The 16,444-nt window shown below is 36.1% G+C and overlaps 1 protein-coding gene across 3 annotated transcripts in view; it reads right to left on the reverse strand.

Annotated features, from left to right (window-relative positions):
- The window catches only part of EYA3 (EYA transcriptional coactivator and phosphatase 3), an 85,325-nt gene that overhangs the window by 45,470 nt on the left and 23,411 nt on the right, over positions 1-16,444 (reverse strand). For all 3 annotated transcript variants that reach the window (XM_073233475.1, XM_017649222.3, XM_073233474.1), the window contains exons 3-7: positions 16,170-16,267; positions 10,440-10,483; positions 6,539-6,618; positions 3,046-3,112; positions 390-526 (exon numbers count right to left, since the gene is read on the reverse strand). In XM_073233475.1, coding sequence (XP_073089576.1) covers positions 390-526; positions 3,046-3,112; positions 6,539-6,618; positions 10,440-10,483; positions 16,170-16,202 — 361 coding nt within the window. In that variant the 5' untranslated portion in view covers positions 16,203-16,267. The remainder of the gene's footprint in view (positions 1-389; positions 527-3,045; positions 3,113-6,538; positions 6,619-10,439; positions 10,484-16,169; positions 16,268-16,444) is intronic.

A 16,444-nucleotide genomic window follows, 5' to 3' on the forward strand; every position in this document is an offset into this window, starting at 1 on the left:
TTATCTGATTTTAGCAAGAAACTGGGTACTTCAAAATATACTTATTATGCTTAGCTAATCATGGGACCATGTTTTGTATGTAATAATTCTTTACAGTTTTCAAATACTTTAAGATTCCAAGCTTTACAGTAAAAACTTAGTAACTTAGAAATTTGATAGATACACAAATGTGTACTGAAAAGTTAAGATTTTATATTATAGGCATCAAATCTACTGTTGGGAAGTTGTACCCTCAAATTCTATCACATCTGTAACTGAGGAGGTACTTCTGCAAAGAACAACCCATCTCATCAGTTTCCTGATCAGCCATGCTTATGTTTTGGGGAAAGATCAGTTTCCTGGGGATAAAATCAACATTCTTAGAAATTGCTTATAATATGATGACTTACCAAAAGGAGGTAGTCCATACGTTTGGGTTGCCTGAGGGTAGACAGCATAGGGCTGAGACTGCTGTAGTGTCTGGTACTGAGTCTGCCCAGGGTAAGCAGTTTCCGAAACAGGAACTGAGAGGATATGTGCATAAGGTCTATAAAAGTTCAAAACAAAACTTTCATGTGTGACTTATTTTAGTAATGAAAAATATAGGAAACAGCTAACACCACGAAAAACAAAGAATGAGCAACTACTAACCTTCCAAATAAAATGTCTCTTACTCTGGTCAGAAAGTAGAACTAATTTTTCCTGTCCAGCTTCTACTATCACCTACCTAAGAAACAATTTTATGGAAAATTTAATAGTTTCAAATATCCTCCCAAGGTCCAATTGCTATGCTACAAACATTTGTGGTGTGCTATATGCAAGGCCCTATGTGAGACCCAAGGGTGGATTAAACTTGTTTATTATGCCCAATGTCTACATACAGAATAAAACCCTAAAATAACAGAAAACTGGATAGAACTAGATCTGCTCTCATTTTCCACCCAGCCCTCTGGGCAAACTAAAGTTCTGAAAGGGAAAGTGGGACTTGGAAAAGAAGGTGGGGCTAGTAGAGAAAAGGCAAGCAACCACATTAGAAAACAGGGAGTAGGAGTGGGCCCCAATATTCCCAGGCCAAGCCTACAAAACAGGAGCCAGGTAACCAAAAAAAACCTGGGAGGTCCCAGACAGGATCAGAATCTCTCCACTCATATGTAAGCCAGAGTGTACCGATACTAGGTGGTATCAACCACATCAAGTTTAGCTAGGGATCTGAATTGAAATTTGTGGGACTTTAAACTTGCTAGCCATTTCATCCATGCAATAAAATGGTCCCATGTTTTACGCAGTGAATTTTTAGATACTGGTTATTTTATTTGGTGAGTTATGTTGTACTTAGAATGTAAGAAAGTAAGTGTTATATGCATCATGTAAGTCGTAACAATGAGATACTGGGGATAAGGAGTGTTTCAGAAGGAGAAAAGATTTTTTCAGCTTTGGGGAAAGGAAAAAGAAGGCTACAAAGAAGTGGTATTTGAACTGAACAGTTACAATGTGCAGAAATGGGAGAGAAAGGGTGTTCCAGGAAAAGAGAAAAACTTAGGAAAAAAGGTACAGAGGAAGGAAAGCAAGGACTTCAGCTTTCAAGAAGCATAGATTATATTAAGGGAAGTATATATATAAAGGGAAGCAAAGTAGCAAGAGAAAGAAAGATAAACAGCAAAGACCTTGAATACCAGGCTAAGGGAGTTCAGACAAATTTGAAACAATTGGGAGTCACTGAAATTGCTGAGCAAAGAGTGACAAGATCAGAGCTCTTCTTAAATAAAGACTAATTTGAGCTGCTTTATAAAATGCATTAGAAAGGGGAGAAACTGGAAGTAGAGCTCCAATTAAAAAACAATTTTAATGCAATGGTTCAGATAAATGGTAAGGTCTGAATTAAGACAGAAGGCATAGCTAATGAAGTGTATGCCCTGAATGCAGAAGGTATGCAAATATCTTTTGAATGAATTTGGACTATGCAACATATTCACATCTCAGTAGATTCTAAGAGACTGAATTTGAAGATTTCTATTCTTAGCTAGATCTGAGACCAGGAAATAGCTCAGGTTGTGATTATTACGTCACATGGGAATGATTTAAAATCTCAGTGACTTCAAATGGATTTATCTCCAGATATGTTAAAGATCATAATATCCTTTTTCATATAGTGTCTTTATAGTTCAAAGTATTTTCTTATCTCCTTCACAATAATTTCAGAGAATAGGTTCAGAAATTTCACAAAAGAAAACTACATGAAATGACTAGCTCCAGGATGCTATTAGTGTTAATACAGGTTAGAATTTGAGAACTCATTGAGTTGCCTTTTAATTAGTTTTTTTTTTAACTGATGCAAGATTCAAAAGTACAAATGGGCACCAAAAGAAAAAAAAATTGCCAGTTTTCTTTTTATAACAGCCCCATGGGTATCACTCATCTGTTACAATTTCTTTACATATCCTGCACATAAGAATATATCCTAGTTTAATAAGCACACTTGTCTCTGTGTATGTGCAGGCTCTTTATCAATGCACAATGGTAGCTTGGTATATGCATTGTTCTGCACCTACTCATCTTGGAAATGATTAACTTGGTGGATCTTAAAGGGAGATCTCACCCCCAAGAAGGCCCAAAATGTTGTCTCTTAGTGACTTCAACCCACTAACCTGTCTAACTTCAAGCCCAGTTCTACCTTGAAGACATTCCTGAAACAAGAAACTGAACATAGATTAGACTGAGAACTCCCAGTTTTGAGGCTGGCTTAATGGTTTTTATGATCCATCAATCAAGGAAGAGGAAAGAGAGGATGATCAGAGGTCAATCAGTGATATGCTTTGATCACTAACAGTATTTTTCATTTTCAATGCCTATTCATTTAGAGTAAGCTCCTGGGTGACAGTGATCTATTCCAGGCAGCCATCTACTTTTTAAAATGATGTTACATAGACTCTACTTAGAGGGGAAAAAAAAAATCAGAGTAGGGACAGAAAGAACAAGAGAGGTGAGAAAAAAGTTAAATATCAACTTAAATTTTGCAATGAACCTAGAGAAAAGCATATAGACTTTTGAAATAATTATTCAACTTACTTTGCAGAGTACATTTGTGAGGTATAATCATTGGATGAGCGAGGGATGTAATCGGTGCATGTCATAACTGAAAGAAAGATATCACCAAGTAAAAAGTTAGAACATCTCAAAAATGAAATGGGAAAACTGTGTATCTCACTGTATAACCTTTCAAACTAAGTAACAGAATACAGCTTGGCAATAAGAAATTTAGAAAGATTGGGCAGTAGAAAATACTTCATTTTTCTAATAATGGGTTTAAAGAATTTTAGAGACAGTAAAAGAGGTTAGCACATGGAGAATATGGAAAACTGCTGAAGGGTAGTATCAACTGATCTCTTCCTTCACCCATAAGTTATCTAAAACCACACATGAAGCAACCTCATAAGCTCTCAGCTTTGCTCATAGGCAAACTTAAAAAGCAAGATCCACATCTAGGAAAACACATCATACTTCAGCTTGCTCATTCTCTGGTTGCTTACTCTATTATGAGTAAAAGGCCATAAGAATGACTTGTAGGAAGACAGATATGGGGGAAGTACCCAATTTTATTAGAAAACTAATCAGTAGCAGAAAAGATGTAAGTATGCCTCTTCACTATTTTTTCTGCTTTGTAGTGACCGATTTCTGTTTGACAAAGCAGAGACAGACCTGAGGAACTGATGTGTGCTCTAATGAACCATTAGATAAAGAGTTTTCACAGCTAGTGTCCTCTTGACCCCGATGATTCATCTAGAATAGCTGCTGTGAAGGCCTGACCCTCAAGATTTCATCTGGGATAAGTGTTGTAAATATTCAACTCAAGTCTGACATATAGCAGTATTTCAATCCATGTTGTAGACAGAGTTGTGTCATAAAGAGCTTGTACCAGACTCTTGAACTGTTCAAGAACTTCCTTTAATAAGCCAATCAGGGGAATACAGGGTTATTTCTAGGTTTTCAGCTTGAGCAACTGGAGGGAGAGGAAACCACTTCCTAAGATGGGGAAGTTTGGGAAAAGAACAGATTTGATGGGGGCTAAAGGAATAAAAGGCTTTCACACATTTTAAATAGGATTTTCCTTTTAGATATCTAAATTGAGATGTCAAAGAGGCAGTTGAATACCCCACTAAAATCAGGGGGGATGTCAAACTAGCAATATAAATGTGGAATTAATTAACAATGTATGAAATATTTAAAGGAGTACAATGGATGAGAGGATGCAGAACAAGAAAAGATGGTGGACTAGAAACAAATTCTGAGGCCTACCAACATTCAGAGTCAGATAGAGGCGGAAGGGCCAGCAAAGGAGAAAGGTGAGAGGAAAAATGGTGACAGGCAGGCAATGAGGAGAAAGAAATGTCCACCAGAACTAGTACTTTCAGTTCCTGAAAGTAACTGATGACCTTGACAAGAGCAATTTCATTGGAAGAGTGGTGAATAGAAGCTAAATTTGAGAGGGCTGAAGAATGAATGGAAGGTGGGAAAGCAAGTGAAGGCAACTCTTTCCAGAGGTTCCAATGGATCAAGGGACAAAGAGAAGGTCTCTTACTAGCAGGAGATGTGGAGCAAAAGGAGTGTTTTGTTTACATTTTAAGATGGGAGATACTGGATCTGGTCTTTTTACTGACAGAAGAATTAAGAGAAGAATGTAATGATCATGAGTGGTACTGGGATAAGGATAATACAAGGGTCCTTGGGGGTAGGATACAGCGCACAAATAAAAGCCCTTTGACAGGAACAAGAACAATGTTTCCGTTTTGACAAGAACAAAGCAAGAAAACATGGGAACAAATACAGGCAGGTTTGAAGATTTGGTGGTGGTAGGATGCTGAGGGAGTTTCCTGTCTGAAAGCTTCTATATGAGAAGGAGGCATCAGTGAAGGAGGAAAGGTAAGTGAGCATGGGTGCTTTGAGAGGAAAAGAAGTGGTATGAAATAGTAAAAGGTAAAACTCATTAGGGAAATGTAGTAGCATTTCCAGTCATGTTGGGTGCCCATTTGACATCCCATGAGTAAAGAGTCAGCTAGGTATATAATTTATCCAATAATGTTTAGCCACTTGAATGTACTTATAGAGAAAGTAGAGAGTTGAATTAAATTAGGACTGGGATTTAGCAAACAGTATGATAGGCAAAGAGTTACTGAAGGTATTTGTAAGGGAGTAATTATAATAAAGAACCGTGGAATTTATGCTGAGTAAGGGACCTGAAAAAAAGAGAGAGATGATGGATGCTGGAAAGGTCCTCTGCACGGATATTAAAATCACCGAGAACAATAAGGGTTTATGTGGAGAAGACAATGAGTAGGAGTTCAGTCTGAAGTTAAAAAGAGAGGTAGGGGGAGGCATAAATACAGACTTCAAAGGAACTAGAGTTTTTTAAGGAAAAAAGGGAAGAGAAATGATTTGGAAGGATTAAGTAGACCCACCTTACTTCTTGGCCCTGAAATATGTAAGGAATAGGCCTTTTTCTTGGGGATGAGTGGGACATTCAACAAACTAGAGGGGAGGCTTTTCACTGATTAGAACAATTACCCACAGAATGAACACATTTCCATCTACATCAGAATCATCTAGCTATCTTCTTGAAAATGCTGATTCCCCTCTATATGAGGTCTGCTGAAGGATAATCTCTGAAGACTGAAATTCTACATTACAAACAAGCACATCAGATGATTCTTTGGTACATTAGAAGTTCGAGAAGCAGTGGAATAGTACCTTTGAGGAAATAATATATACAACTGAAGACACAACATTTTTTTTAAGCCATACCATTTTTTAATTCATGGGAAACACATAAGGTTAAGCATAATGATCTTAAGAGAAGAAATATCCCCAAAGCAAGTGTCTTTTTAAAAGGTGTCTTACACAAATTTATTCTTTTGAAGTGTGTGGTAAAATATGGAAGGGCATAGCTATTTAATTTCAGAGAGCTCTATTTGTCCTATGGAAGCAATTAGGGGAATAGAGGGCATGCTGAGAGCTTCGGTCTCCACAAGAAAAAAACAGCATTCTACAAATGTTTGTCTAATGTGTAAATATAAATTTCTACAGGAGACTGAGGGTTGGTAAATAGAAGGTGTATCTTACTGAGCTGTCTCTCCCTCAGGGCCTAGTATCAGTCTTGGGCTCTCAGGGGACTGCTTTTCTTTTTTGGCCTAGACTGATAGCTAGAATCCTTTGGTTATTAGAAAGGTGGAAAAATATCAGGCCCTTTGGAGGGGCAGTCAGAGGTTGGCTGCCAAACTTTCCTAATTTTGAGTCAGGCATTCTTACCTTTGGAACATCCAACCTCAGAACAAAAATATAATCACCAAGTGTGACTCCTTGGGTAAGTGGACTCCATGTTATTTTAAATGTTTCCTCAGCTGGTATGTCAATAAAGCTTACAGGAGAGCACACAGACACATAAGGGAAGGGAAGGCTCTGGATATGCTGGGACAAGCAAGGCAATCAGTGAAAACCAATTATAAAAGAACAGCATCACCTGGTTATAGGAATACCTGTTCTGTCATGCACAAACTATGGTACTTACTTTCCTCTGACATGGTAAGGTTTGAAGCAAGGCTGGATGTTTCAGGTTTCTGGTCACTGACTTCGGGGCTGCTTACTTGACTGGGGGACCAAAATAAATAGGTTAGCCCCTGAATGATTTGCTGCATTGCTAAAAGTGATTAAACCAAACCTATTTTTTGCCAGGCTATACAAGCAAGAGGCAAAGTAAGTCTTCTTCATGACAACCTTATTCTTGGTTTTTAGTAGCTTCCTGGAGAGCGAGGACCCGGGCTAGTACCCTCAACATTCCACTATTCTTTCTCATATCCTTATACCCTTTCAGGTTTTATGTCACTCAGAAATTCTGGCTAAGTCACAGACAAGTCACATTTTTTTCTAAAGACTATGTGGTAAAAGAAAAATTCCAAAACACCTAAAACTGCTCCATCAACTTTGTTTCCAAAGTGCCACAAGTAAGTAGGCAGATGCCTGATATCAGACAGTGGTTCTCATAACCATTTCAGAATTTTTCTCAAATTACACATCCTTGCTTCAAAGTGGGGTTCTGAACCTTAAGAAGGTTCATTCTACTATATTTTTCTTCTCCCCTGATTAAAAAAAGAAAACAATTTTTTTTGTTATTGTACCCAAGACTGAGCAACATTTTTTTTAAATCTTATATGAAAATTAAGAGAGATTGTGTAAGGTAAATCATGTAAACCGAGAGGACTGCTCTTTGTGGTAGATGCTTTAATGTTGGGAAGATTCTCACTGAAATTCTGGAATGGAAATTACAGTAACTTTCATCCCTCACAATGTCCTCCCTCTTCCTTCTACCTTATTTTCCATTTCAGTTATTCCCTCAATTACAAGGATCATAGTTAAAAACACAGATCCTAGAGCAAAATTGCTGGAGTTCATATTCTACTTGGCTAAAACTAGCTTTATGACTTTAGGCAGGTCACTGAACTCTCTGTACCCCAGTTTCTTCAATTGTCAATGAGGGATAATAGTAGCAGAACTTACTGCATAGAGTTGTTATGAGGTCACAACCTCACAGGATTAATGAGTTAATATATGAAAAGTGCTTAAAGCAGAGTCTAGAACATTTTAAGTACAATCTAACCAGAGCTACTATTATATTACACTTCCCTCTAGCCCAGGCATCTTCCACATTCATGTTCCCTAGGAAGAAAACTGCTTTGCTGTTCTACATTTCAGGGAAAAGTGAGGACACTGTACCAAAAGTTCCATATGTCTGGAAAGATAAGATTGACTAATAAAAGGTAAGAATAGTTTCTATACAGCAAAATTTTAAAAAGAAATGTTATCCATGTAAGAAATATACAGCACCAAAAGTCTTTAAGCTGTCATTACCTTTTCTGAACAGACCCCCGATAGTGAAGTATAATATCAATAAAGCTTTTTACCTGGTATATTTTGATGTGCAAACAATTTTTCCTCAGATATAATTAATTTTTAAGACTAATTTCCCATATGAAGTTTATTTTTACCTATGTACTCAATTGTTTGTGTTTTTAGAATTGCATTTAATGTCCTAACCAAGATGTGATTATGGGAATTGAAAGGTAAGAGTAAAATATCATACTGAGTAGTTATGTCAATGTTTCTCAAACTGGTCTATTATAATTACCTGAATGACTGATAAGAATACAGATTTCTTGGCCCCATCTCATGTTTATTTAAATAGGATTCCTAGGGGACTGGTATAAAACAGGACAAGAACTTCACATTTCTGACTACAATGACTGGTTTGTCTTCTACATGTACTTGGATAAGTCTGGGGTTCATTGTTATACCCACTGTTGAAAGACTATTTCTAGATCCTTTATTTCAGAAGGTATATTTGTATGATCTGGTATACATGGACCAGCTGCTAAAATCCTAGGGTCTTGGAATCTTATGTTATAGCAAAATCCACTATATATTCAACTGAGTATCTAGAGACTAAATAGAAACAACAGCACCAAGACAGTGAAATAACTCAAGCACTTTGTTAAATTTGTTATTATATCTGAAAAATTATATACTGTCTCAAAAAACAATTATTTTCAGTTATATAAATACAAATTTTGCCTAACAATGAGTGCTGCTGAAAAAAAAAGATGCTCTAAAATAAAATGACTCCCCCTGAAAAGAAGAGCAAAACCACCCAAACTCCAAAAAGTGGGCATCACAAACAACTCATTCTCATTCAACAGAACTCTTGTCAATAATCAACACAATCAATTAATCAATGGATAAGTAAAATGTGGTATAGACATACAATAGAATATTATTCAGCCTCAAAAAGGAAGGAAACGAATCTGCTACAACATGGATGAACCTGGAAGGCGTTACACAAAGAGAAGTAGGCCAGTCACAGAAAGATGAATACTGTATGATACCAATAACATGAGGTACTTAGAGACAGGAAGAATGGTGGTGAGAAGGGAGAAATGGTAACTTAGTTACTGTTTAATGACTAGAGTTTTAGTTTGGGAAACTAGGTGATAGTTGCACAACAGTGTGAATGTACTGCATGCTACTGAATTATATACTTAAAAATTACTGAAATGGTGACTTTTATGTATGTTTTATCAAATAAAGAAACTGCTGAAGAAGAGAGAAGGTATAATTATATGGAGGTGATAGTTCCATAGTAAACCAGAGGAGTCAGCCTTGGATAAGAGCAGGGGAATTTAACTCAGAGGAAAGGGTAGCAGAGAATATTGTAGAGAAGCGGAGAAGTGGGGAGATTTGGTGACAGACTAATGAGGTAGTTCCTATCTGTTTTTAAGTTCTCTTTGAATTATGGAGCAAGAACCCCCACTGAATGAATAGGAACAGAGTGGAGGAGAGAGGAAGGGAGAGGGAGAAGGCAGAAGGCAAGAGGCAAGGAGGGAGGAAAAAAGGGAGGAAGGGAAAGAGGGAAGAAAGATGATTTTGGAGACTGGGAAATAAAACACACCAGAAAGGGTTGTTGGACCACCAAGAATTTAAGTGCCTGTTTGAGATGTAATCATGAATGGAAACTGAAACTAGTCAGCAGTTTTTTTGTGTTTTTGTGTCACAATGTTCAGGTGATTGAGAATAAATATAGAATAGGTGGATAGCTGGGTTTAACCAGGGTTGTGGTTTTCTTAGGGAAATATGACACAGTCGGAAAGCTATAAAATGTTTATAAGGATGTTTGTTAAAAATGTTACTGATTAAAGTAGTAGATTTTATAACCTAAGCAGCCTAAGAAAGATACTCGTCTTTTTGAGGGAGGGGTCCATGGTTGATAGTGAAAATGATAGATCACTGAACTGAAAGTGCTCAGTAAGACATCACATGGCTAGTGTGGCAGTAGAATAAATTTACAGGGATGTAGTATGTGGTAGTAAAGAGCAGCATTCTGGAAATTAAGATGTTAGAGGTGATACAGTTACTGGTTCATATGGTTGGTGGACAAATGACAGGAGATAAGAACTGTGGAAAACTGAAAACTATGGTGTTGTGGAAGACAGAGCCTGAGGTGCACAGAAACCGCCTCTTATCTATAAGGGGAGTGGTACTAATGACCAGAGCATCCCACATTCGCTTAGTAATTAACATAGAATTCCTGGGGTTTTACTTAGTTCTGCTTATTCTTCCTGTTTACAACACTATATATCTAACTGAAGAATATTCACCATCGTGTCTCCTACACACGACAGGATCTGATAGAGAACATGAGTTCAGTACATATTGTTGAATAAATAATGAATGAACAACAACAAAAAAATCAGCACTTACATGTGTTTAAAGAAAGAATATTCGGAGGGAAATTTTCATCTTAAACCACATAATTTCAAAATGTGAAGACTGATGCTAAAATCCAAAAAGAGTGTAGTCACCTCAAATCATGCCCATATACTAATCAGGATTTGAAAAAAAAAAAATTCAACCTTACATACCTCAAAGTTTGCTCTCCTGATTCCTGCATCTTGGCTTTTTTCACCTGTAAAAATAAATACACAAAGGTGTCAATGGAGTCATCTGAGTTTGAAACCATCTAGCCACCCAAATGGCAGGCTAATATTAACTAGTAAGTTATGAGGTAGCTATTTCATTTTGCTTTGATCAGATTTATTTAATTAATAACCCCTGTTATATTTTAGAATTAAATATAACATGGCATTTTTTTTCTTTAATGAAAAAAGTGTTTTTCAGATTCAAAGCAAAATGTTTACCAGGATTTTTACTCAAGATAGAATGTTTAACAGGATAAAGTATCCAAACCTGGATACCAACTAGTTGGTTTTAAATTTTAGCAGATACATAAATTACTCACATGACGAGAAGATACAACTACCTATTGCTGTGATGATGAAATTTAAAGAGAAAGAGCTGTTTATGAAAGACAAAGTATTATACAATTGTTAAATTTTAGTGTTATCACAGACATCAAGAACAAAGTTGAATCCCTAAAATTTCAAGACAGGACTAAGAAATACCACTTTATAGATAAGAAAACTATGTTGTGCATCTCAAATGTCATTCCAGGATTGTTCTATGATGACTTACAAGTATATAATTATAGTGGCTCCTAAGTTCTGACAAGAGGCTAAATCATACTAGTGCTACTCTTAGGAATAATAAAGTCAGAAGTCTGCATGGAGACTACAAAAAGGAAGGATTTTATCCATCACTGTCCAACAAAAAAAAAGCTTATCATTCTGTTTACTAAAAAGTCATATGCTATATTTTATAAGGGGTTAAGGGCTTGAGCATAACCTAGATTAAATTTCACATCCATTTAATACCATTTTCTTTGACCATGCTTACCAACAGCCATCTATTATTAATTTGCCTCAAGCACTTCGTGTAAGGCAAGTACGTAAAGAGAGTTAACATCCCAAATTACTATAAAGGTAAACACCTGTGGCAGAGACAATGCCTGTTCTACCACTGTGTATTGGGTATGACTGTGATAGGAGGTAAAAAATGTGTCTTTTAAGTTCGCAGGCTACCAGTCCCATAGAAGTCACATCCAGACTTAGTAGCAACTATTGGGTATCAGATCCTGTATCTGATCTGGATGCAGTGACTGACAGAATTTGCGGCTGTTTCTCTTAAGTTGGTTGTGTGGGGGAATGGAGATATGTATTGTTCTTCATGTGTGAAAAATTAAACAGGTAAACCAAAGGGGAGATTATGGTAGAGTCACCAAAAAATTCTCAGTAGTCTTTTCTCACTTCCTACTCACACAGGATGCTATAGACTAAATGTCTGTGTCCCCCTCCACAATTCATATTTTAAAGCCTAATTCCCAGTGTGATGGTATGTAGAGACAGGGCTTTTGGAAAGTGATTAGGTCATGAGGGTGGAATCCTCATGAGTGGGATTAGTGCCCTTATAAAAGAGACCTCCCTTGCCCTTTTGACCATGTGAGTACACAGCAGAAAGATGGCCATCTATGAACCAGGAAGCAAGCCCTTACCATACATCACATCTGCCAATGCCTTGATCGATCTTGCACTTCCTAGCCTCTAGAACTGTGAGAAATAAATTTCTGTTATTTATAAGCTACCCAGTCTACAGTATTTTGTTATAGCAGCCCAGATGGACTAACACACAGAATTATTCTATTTTCCAGCCCTCCTTGCTGTTAGATTGGAGCCAAATAAGCCATTTAAAACTAGCTCTTTAAAACATTATGTATGATCATTCAATCCTCTCTTTCCTTTCTCTGGCTACCATGGAGGCCACAAGTTAAAGATAATGGCATCACAAGATAAAAGCAGCCTACAGGGAGAACTGGTCCAGGAAAGTTGACAATCCACATGAAACTAATATGAGAGATAAATACAATTCTTTTGTGTTAAACTACTGAGACATTGAGTTGTAAATAATTTTATGTTACCAAAGCAATCTTCTAAAAAATTCAAGAGTCCAGTCCATAGACTGGGGGAATCTTCTCTCTGATAATTACACAGGCTCTAGTCTGAAGAGAAGAGTGTAAAGATTAGCACTGGGTCCAATAATAATAATACCTTCATACTGCAATTTATGCAATGGGAGTCCTGGAAGAAATAAGGCTAAGTCAATATATTTACCCTTAATACCTTAGTTTAAATATCAGGTATTCTCTCCAGCTGTCACGTAGATATTTGATCTATTTATATCCTAAATCTTTACGCAATCAATAAAAATGTTGAGTGTTCTTAGAGAAAATATATAATAGCTCCTGGTGATTGTCATATTCTTTTCTAAGTGCCCATAGTGGTCTGTTTAAAATCTGTTTTATGCTATTATTAATTAGCATTGAATTAGTACGTCTTTATTTCCAGCACCTAATTCTTCCCTCGCACTGCCTTTGAATTAAAAAAAAAAAAAAAGAGAGAGAGCAACATCTGTTTACATTCTCTTTCAAACATTTCTCATTCTGTGATTTTTCAGATGATGAACACTGGTTTGGCAATCATGTTTTTAAGTTTTAGTTCTATGGGATAAAACTTCTATGAGTTGGAGGATTAGAACCCATTTGAAATGACTTAGGTACTTGCTCACAAATATATTTTGAATAAAATACATTTTTCAAAGTTCAGCTATGCCAACCTTTACAAGTTGAAGAGTATTATCTTTGATAGAGAAGACAAAAAAAAAAAAAAAGGAAAAAAGAAATTGGGGGTTGAGTCAAGTCATTCTTCCTTTGCCACTTGCTGTAGTTCTTTCTTCTCCTTACCATCCAAGCCCAAAACACAATTTTTAAGGTCCTTTTTATTACTCTCAAGAATGTTTCCCAAGCTTCACCCTTTTTTTATATTTTAGCCTAGAGTACATTATGGTTGTAAGCATTACCATCTCTTCTCTACAGTATTACTAATTTCATTTAAAACTTAAATACAGAGGGCACACATGCTTCTATTTTTAAAAATCCAAACCATACAGATATGGATAAAGTAGATATAAAAGACCTTATTTTGCCCTACCATTTCCATGAAATAATCAGTATTGAGTATGGTATATATTCTTCTAAAATTTTTTCCTACACATACATGTCTTTTTAAAACGAGTTCAGAGAGCACCCCTGATAGCCATAATAGAGTTTTTACCTGCTTTCAGTTTGCCAGTAACACTCTTGGTTTATCCCCAAACCAGGTCTGGTTAGTGTACCCTTTTACTCTTCCAAAGAGCTCCATTTTGAACAATAATATGAACTGCTTCAGAGTATTTGAAAAAGATGAAGACTGGGGAAAAGACTGAGTGATTTCAAGGTAAGTGGTGACCACAGAGACAACCACTTCTGATTGCAGAGGATTGAGGACTGACTGGAATTAAGAAAAAGTGAAAGATAGAGCCCAAGTCTAGGATTTATGCTGCCCTGTAAACAATGACATGAACAAATCTCTAGGGCAAGTTAGTAGCAGAGAAACAGGAGAAGGATAATTCTGTAGGAAGAAGAGGAGGGATAAAATAACTCTAATAATAATGCCCATCATTAACATCTCTCTACAGAAAGGTAATAGTAGGGTTAAAAATCTTGGCTTTATCTATCATCATCAACTTGGGACAGAACCCTTCTTTCCACTCAAATTTCAGAACTCACTACAGCCTGTGAAAATCTGTTTTCATCCTCAAAGTCAGACATTTACACTTACTATTATAATTATTTGTAACAGTTAATAAGTGTTCTGTGTTTGGTTATATTCTGTATCTGCCTATTTGGCATCCATTAATCACAGGGCCAAACTAAGGGCCAAAGTTGCTTACATCTTCCCTGGGATTCAGAGCGCATACTCTGAACCATATCCTTTATCTAACTCACACCCCAAGTCAACATTTTTCCTGCTCTAAATCAACCTAGGGCCAGATACAAGGGAGATGGTGACAGTCACTATGCCCCAATCCCCACTATAAGTACTCAAGCTACCCAAACCTAAATTGCCTACCCTGCCTCCCTTTGCCTCATCTTGCTTGAGGAAACCCCAACAAAGGCTACGGCCTATATACTACTGCCCTAGCTCTTTTCTGCCTCCATCTGACCAAGACTGGTGCTTTCCCCTTGGCCCTGTGTGGCATCCCATGACTGTCATTTCTAGAAGGATTGCAAGTAATATTAAACTTTTCTTTCAGTGGCATTGGCCTCTCCATGTTGTCACTCAGTCATCTTTATAAATTAAGATTCAGGCACAAATCAATAAGGAAATAATGTACCATGACAATCACCATTTATAGTCAGTCAGCAGAAAATTTTTTTTCAGTGCTTTAATTTCTCACCTTCCTCTGAAGTAACGATCAGGTTTTGTACATCATATTTAAGAAATTGAATAAAATGGCAAGGAAATGAAATAGAGCAGAAAAGATGACTAACCAGCAGGTCAGCCTCACAATTCTCATTACTTTAAATAGGTAAGGAGTTACTAACAACAATATCCACTTCAACAATATGTCAACACATACACTTCTTTTGAAACTAAGACTAGACCTCCGTCTTTAATCACAAAAACTCAGTAACATTATTTTCCTTGATACATTTAATATCTCTAATTCGGCTACTATAGTTCTTAGAGTGTACATCCTAGATACTACTGAGCATGATTTTTAACTCTACCATTTCCCTTTACCATTACTATTATTAATGTCCCACCAGGGATAGGGGATGACAATGTAAATGTTTTCAAAAGGTCATTTTACCAATTGCTTATGTCTTCCTAGTTTTTATACTTACCTTAAGTAAGAGGGTAAAAAGAATAATGGCAAAGTAATTACCAATAAGCATTCCTCAACACAAAGAAAAATACTAAAAATACAGCACTTCATTATTAAAATGGAAGCTGATGGCCATCCTTCTGGATGTAAAGAATACAGCTAGAACAAGAAAAACATATCCTATTTGTTTTCAAGTTCAAATTCTCCTAGGTCAGATTTTTCATAAAGAAAGGTAAACATGTACAACTCTATATTCTCTTAATATGAAATACAAGATGGCTCATTCAGGATAGCAAACTGAATCAGTATTTATTAACTTCACAAAAGAAACTCAAGACAAAAGGAAAAGATCTTTTAACATAAAGGTACCTTAAAAGAATGACTACTGTTTTCCTTTTTTAAATGCTAAGAGCCAAAAAACACAAACAAGAAGAAGCCATGGCAAGGCAATAAATCCATTATCACTTGGGGACATTTACAATAGATTAATCAATCATCAATCAATTAATTAAAAATATCTAAAAGAAATTAAGTATTCCACCTAGTCTCTGGGGTCTTCTCTGTTTTTAAGAATTAGCTAATGGTCAACTTATACTTTCCTCAACTACTACTTTTTAAAAAATTAAGTCAGGGAAATTAAGGTAAAGATAAAACTAAATTTTTTGACAGAAATAGTACACTGCTTGGTAAATAGATATTGTCTTTTATTTTTCTATAAACTGTAAGAATAGCCATTTTTTTAAATGACATTTCCAAACACACTTATTTTGTAATGCTAAATTTTCTAAGCAGACCTTTAAGACTGAATTTTCTTAGCATTAGGTTAGCAAAATATGAATTTAAGAACATATAACATTGTTTCCTTAAAAGGAAAGTATTAAGTATTATTTTTATTTCTAATTTGTAATCTGTAGAATAACTGAATAACATTTAAAATCTTTTAAGATCAGCTTTTCTACAAGCAACGTTAAATTGCTAGAGGAAATACTTACTGGTTGCTCTGGTAAATCTTGCTCTTCTTCCATGAGGACCAATATTTCTCTACAATGCTTAAGTGATTGAATGCAAGACTCTTAGCAGTCTTCAGAGTCTGTTTAAAAAAGAAGGGAGAATTCAACACTTTACGTACTCTTAAAGCATTATCATTGAGGTCATCAGAAAATAATTTTTTAATATTGCTATCCCAAGCTTTCTACGTGAGTTCCAATCTCAAAATCTCAAACTTGCACGTGGCTTTTTCAAAACTGACATGCTGCCCCAAGTCAAG

This window comes from Manis javanica, chromosome 4 (genome assembly GCF_040802235.1).
Source record: "Manis javanica isolate MJ-LG chromosome 4, MJ_LKY, whole genome shotgun sequence".
Taxonomy (NCBI): Eukaryota; Metazoa; Chordata; class Mammalia; order Pholidota; family Manidae; genus Manis; species Manis javanica.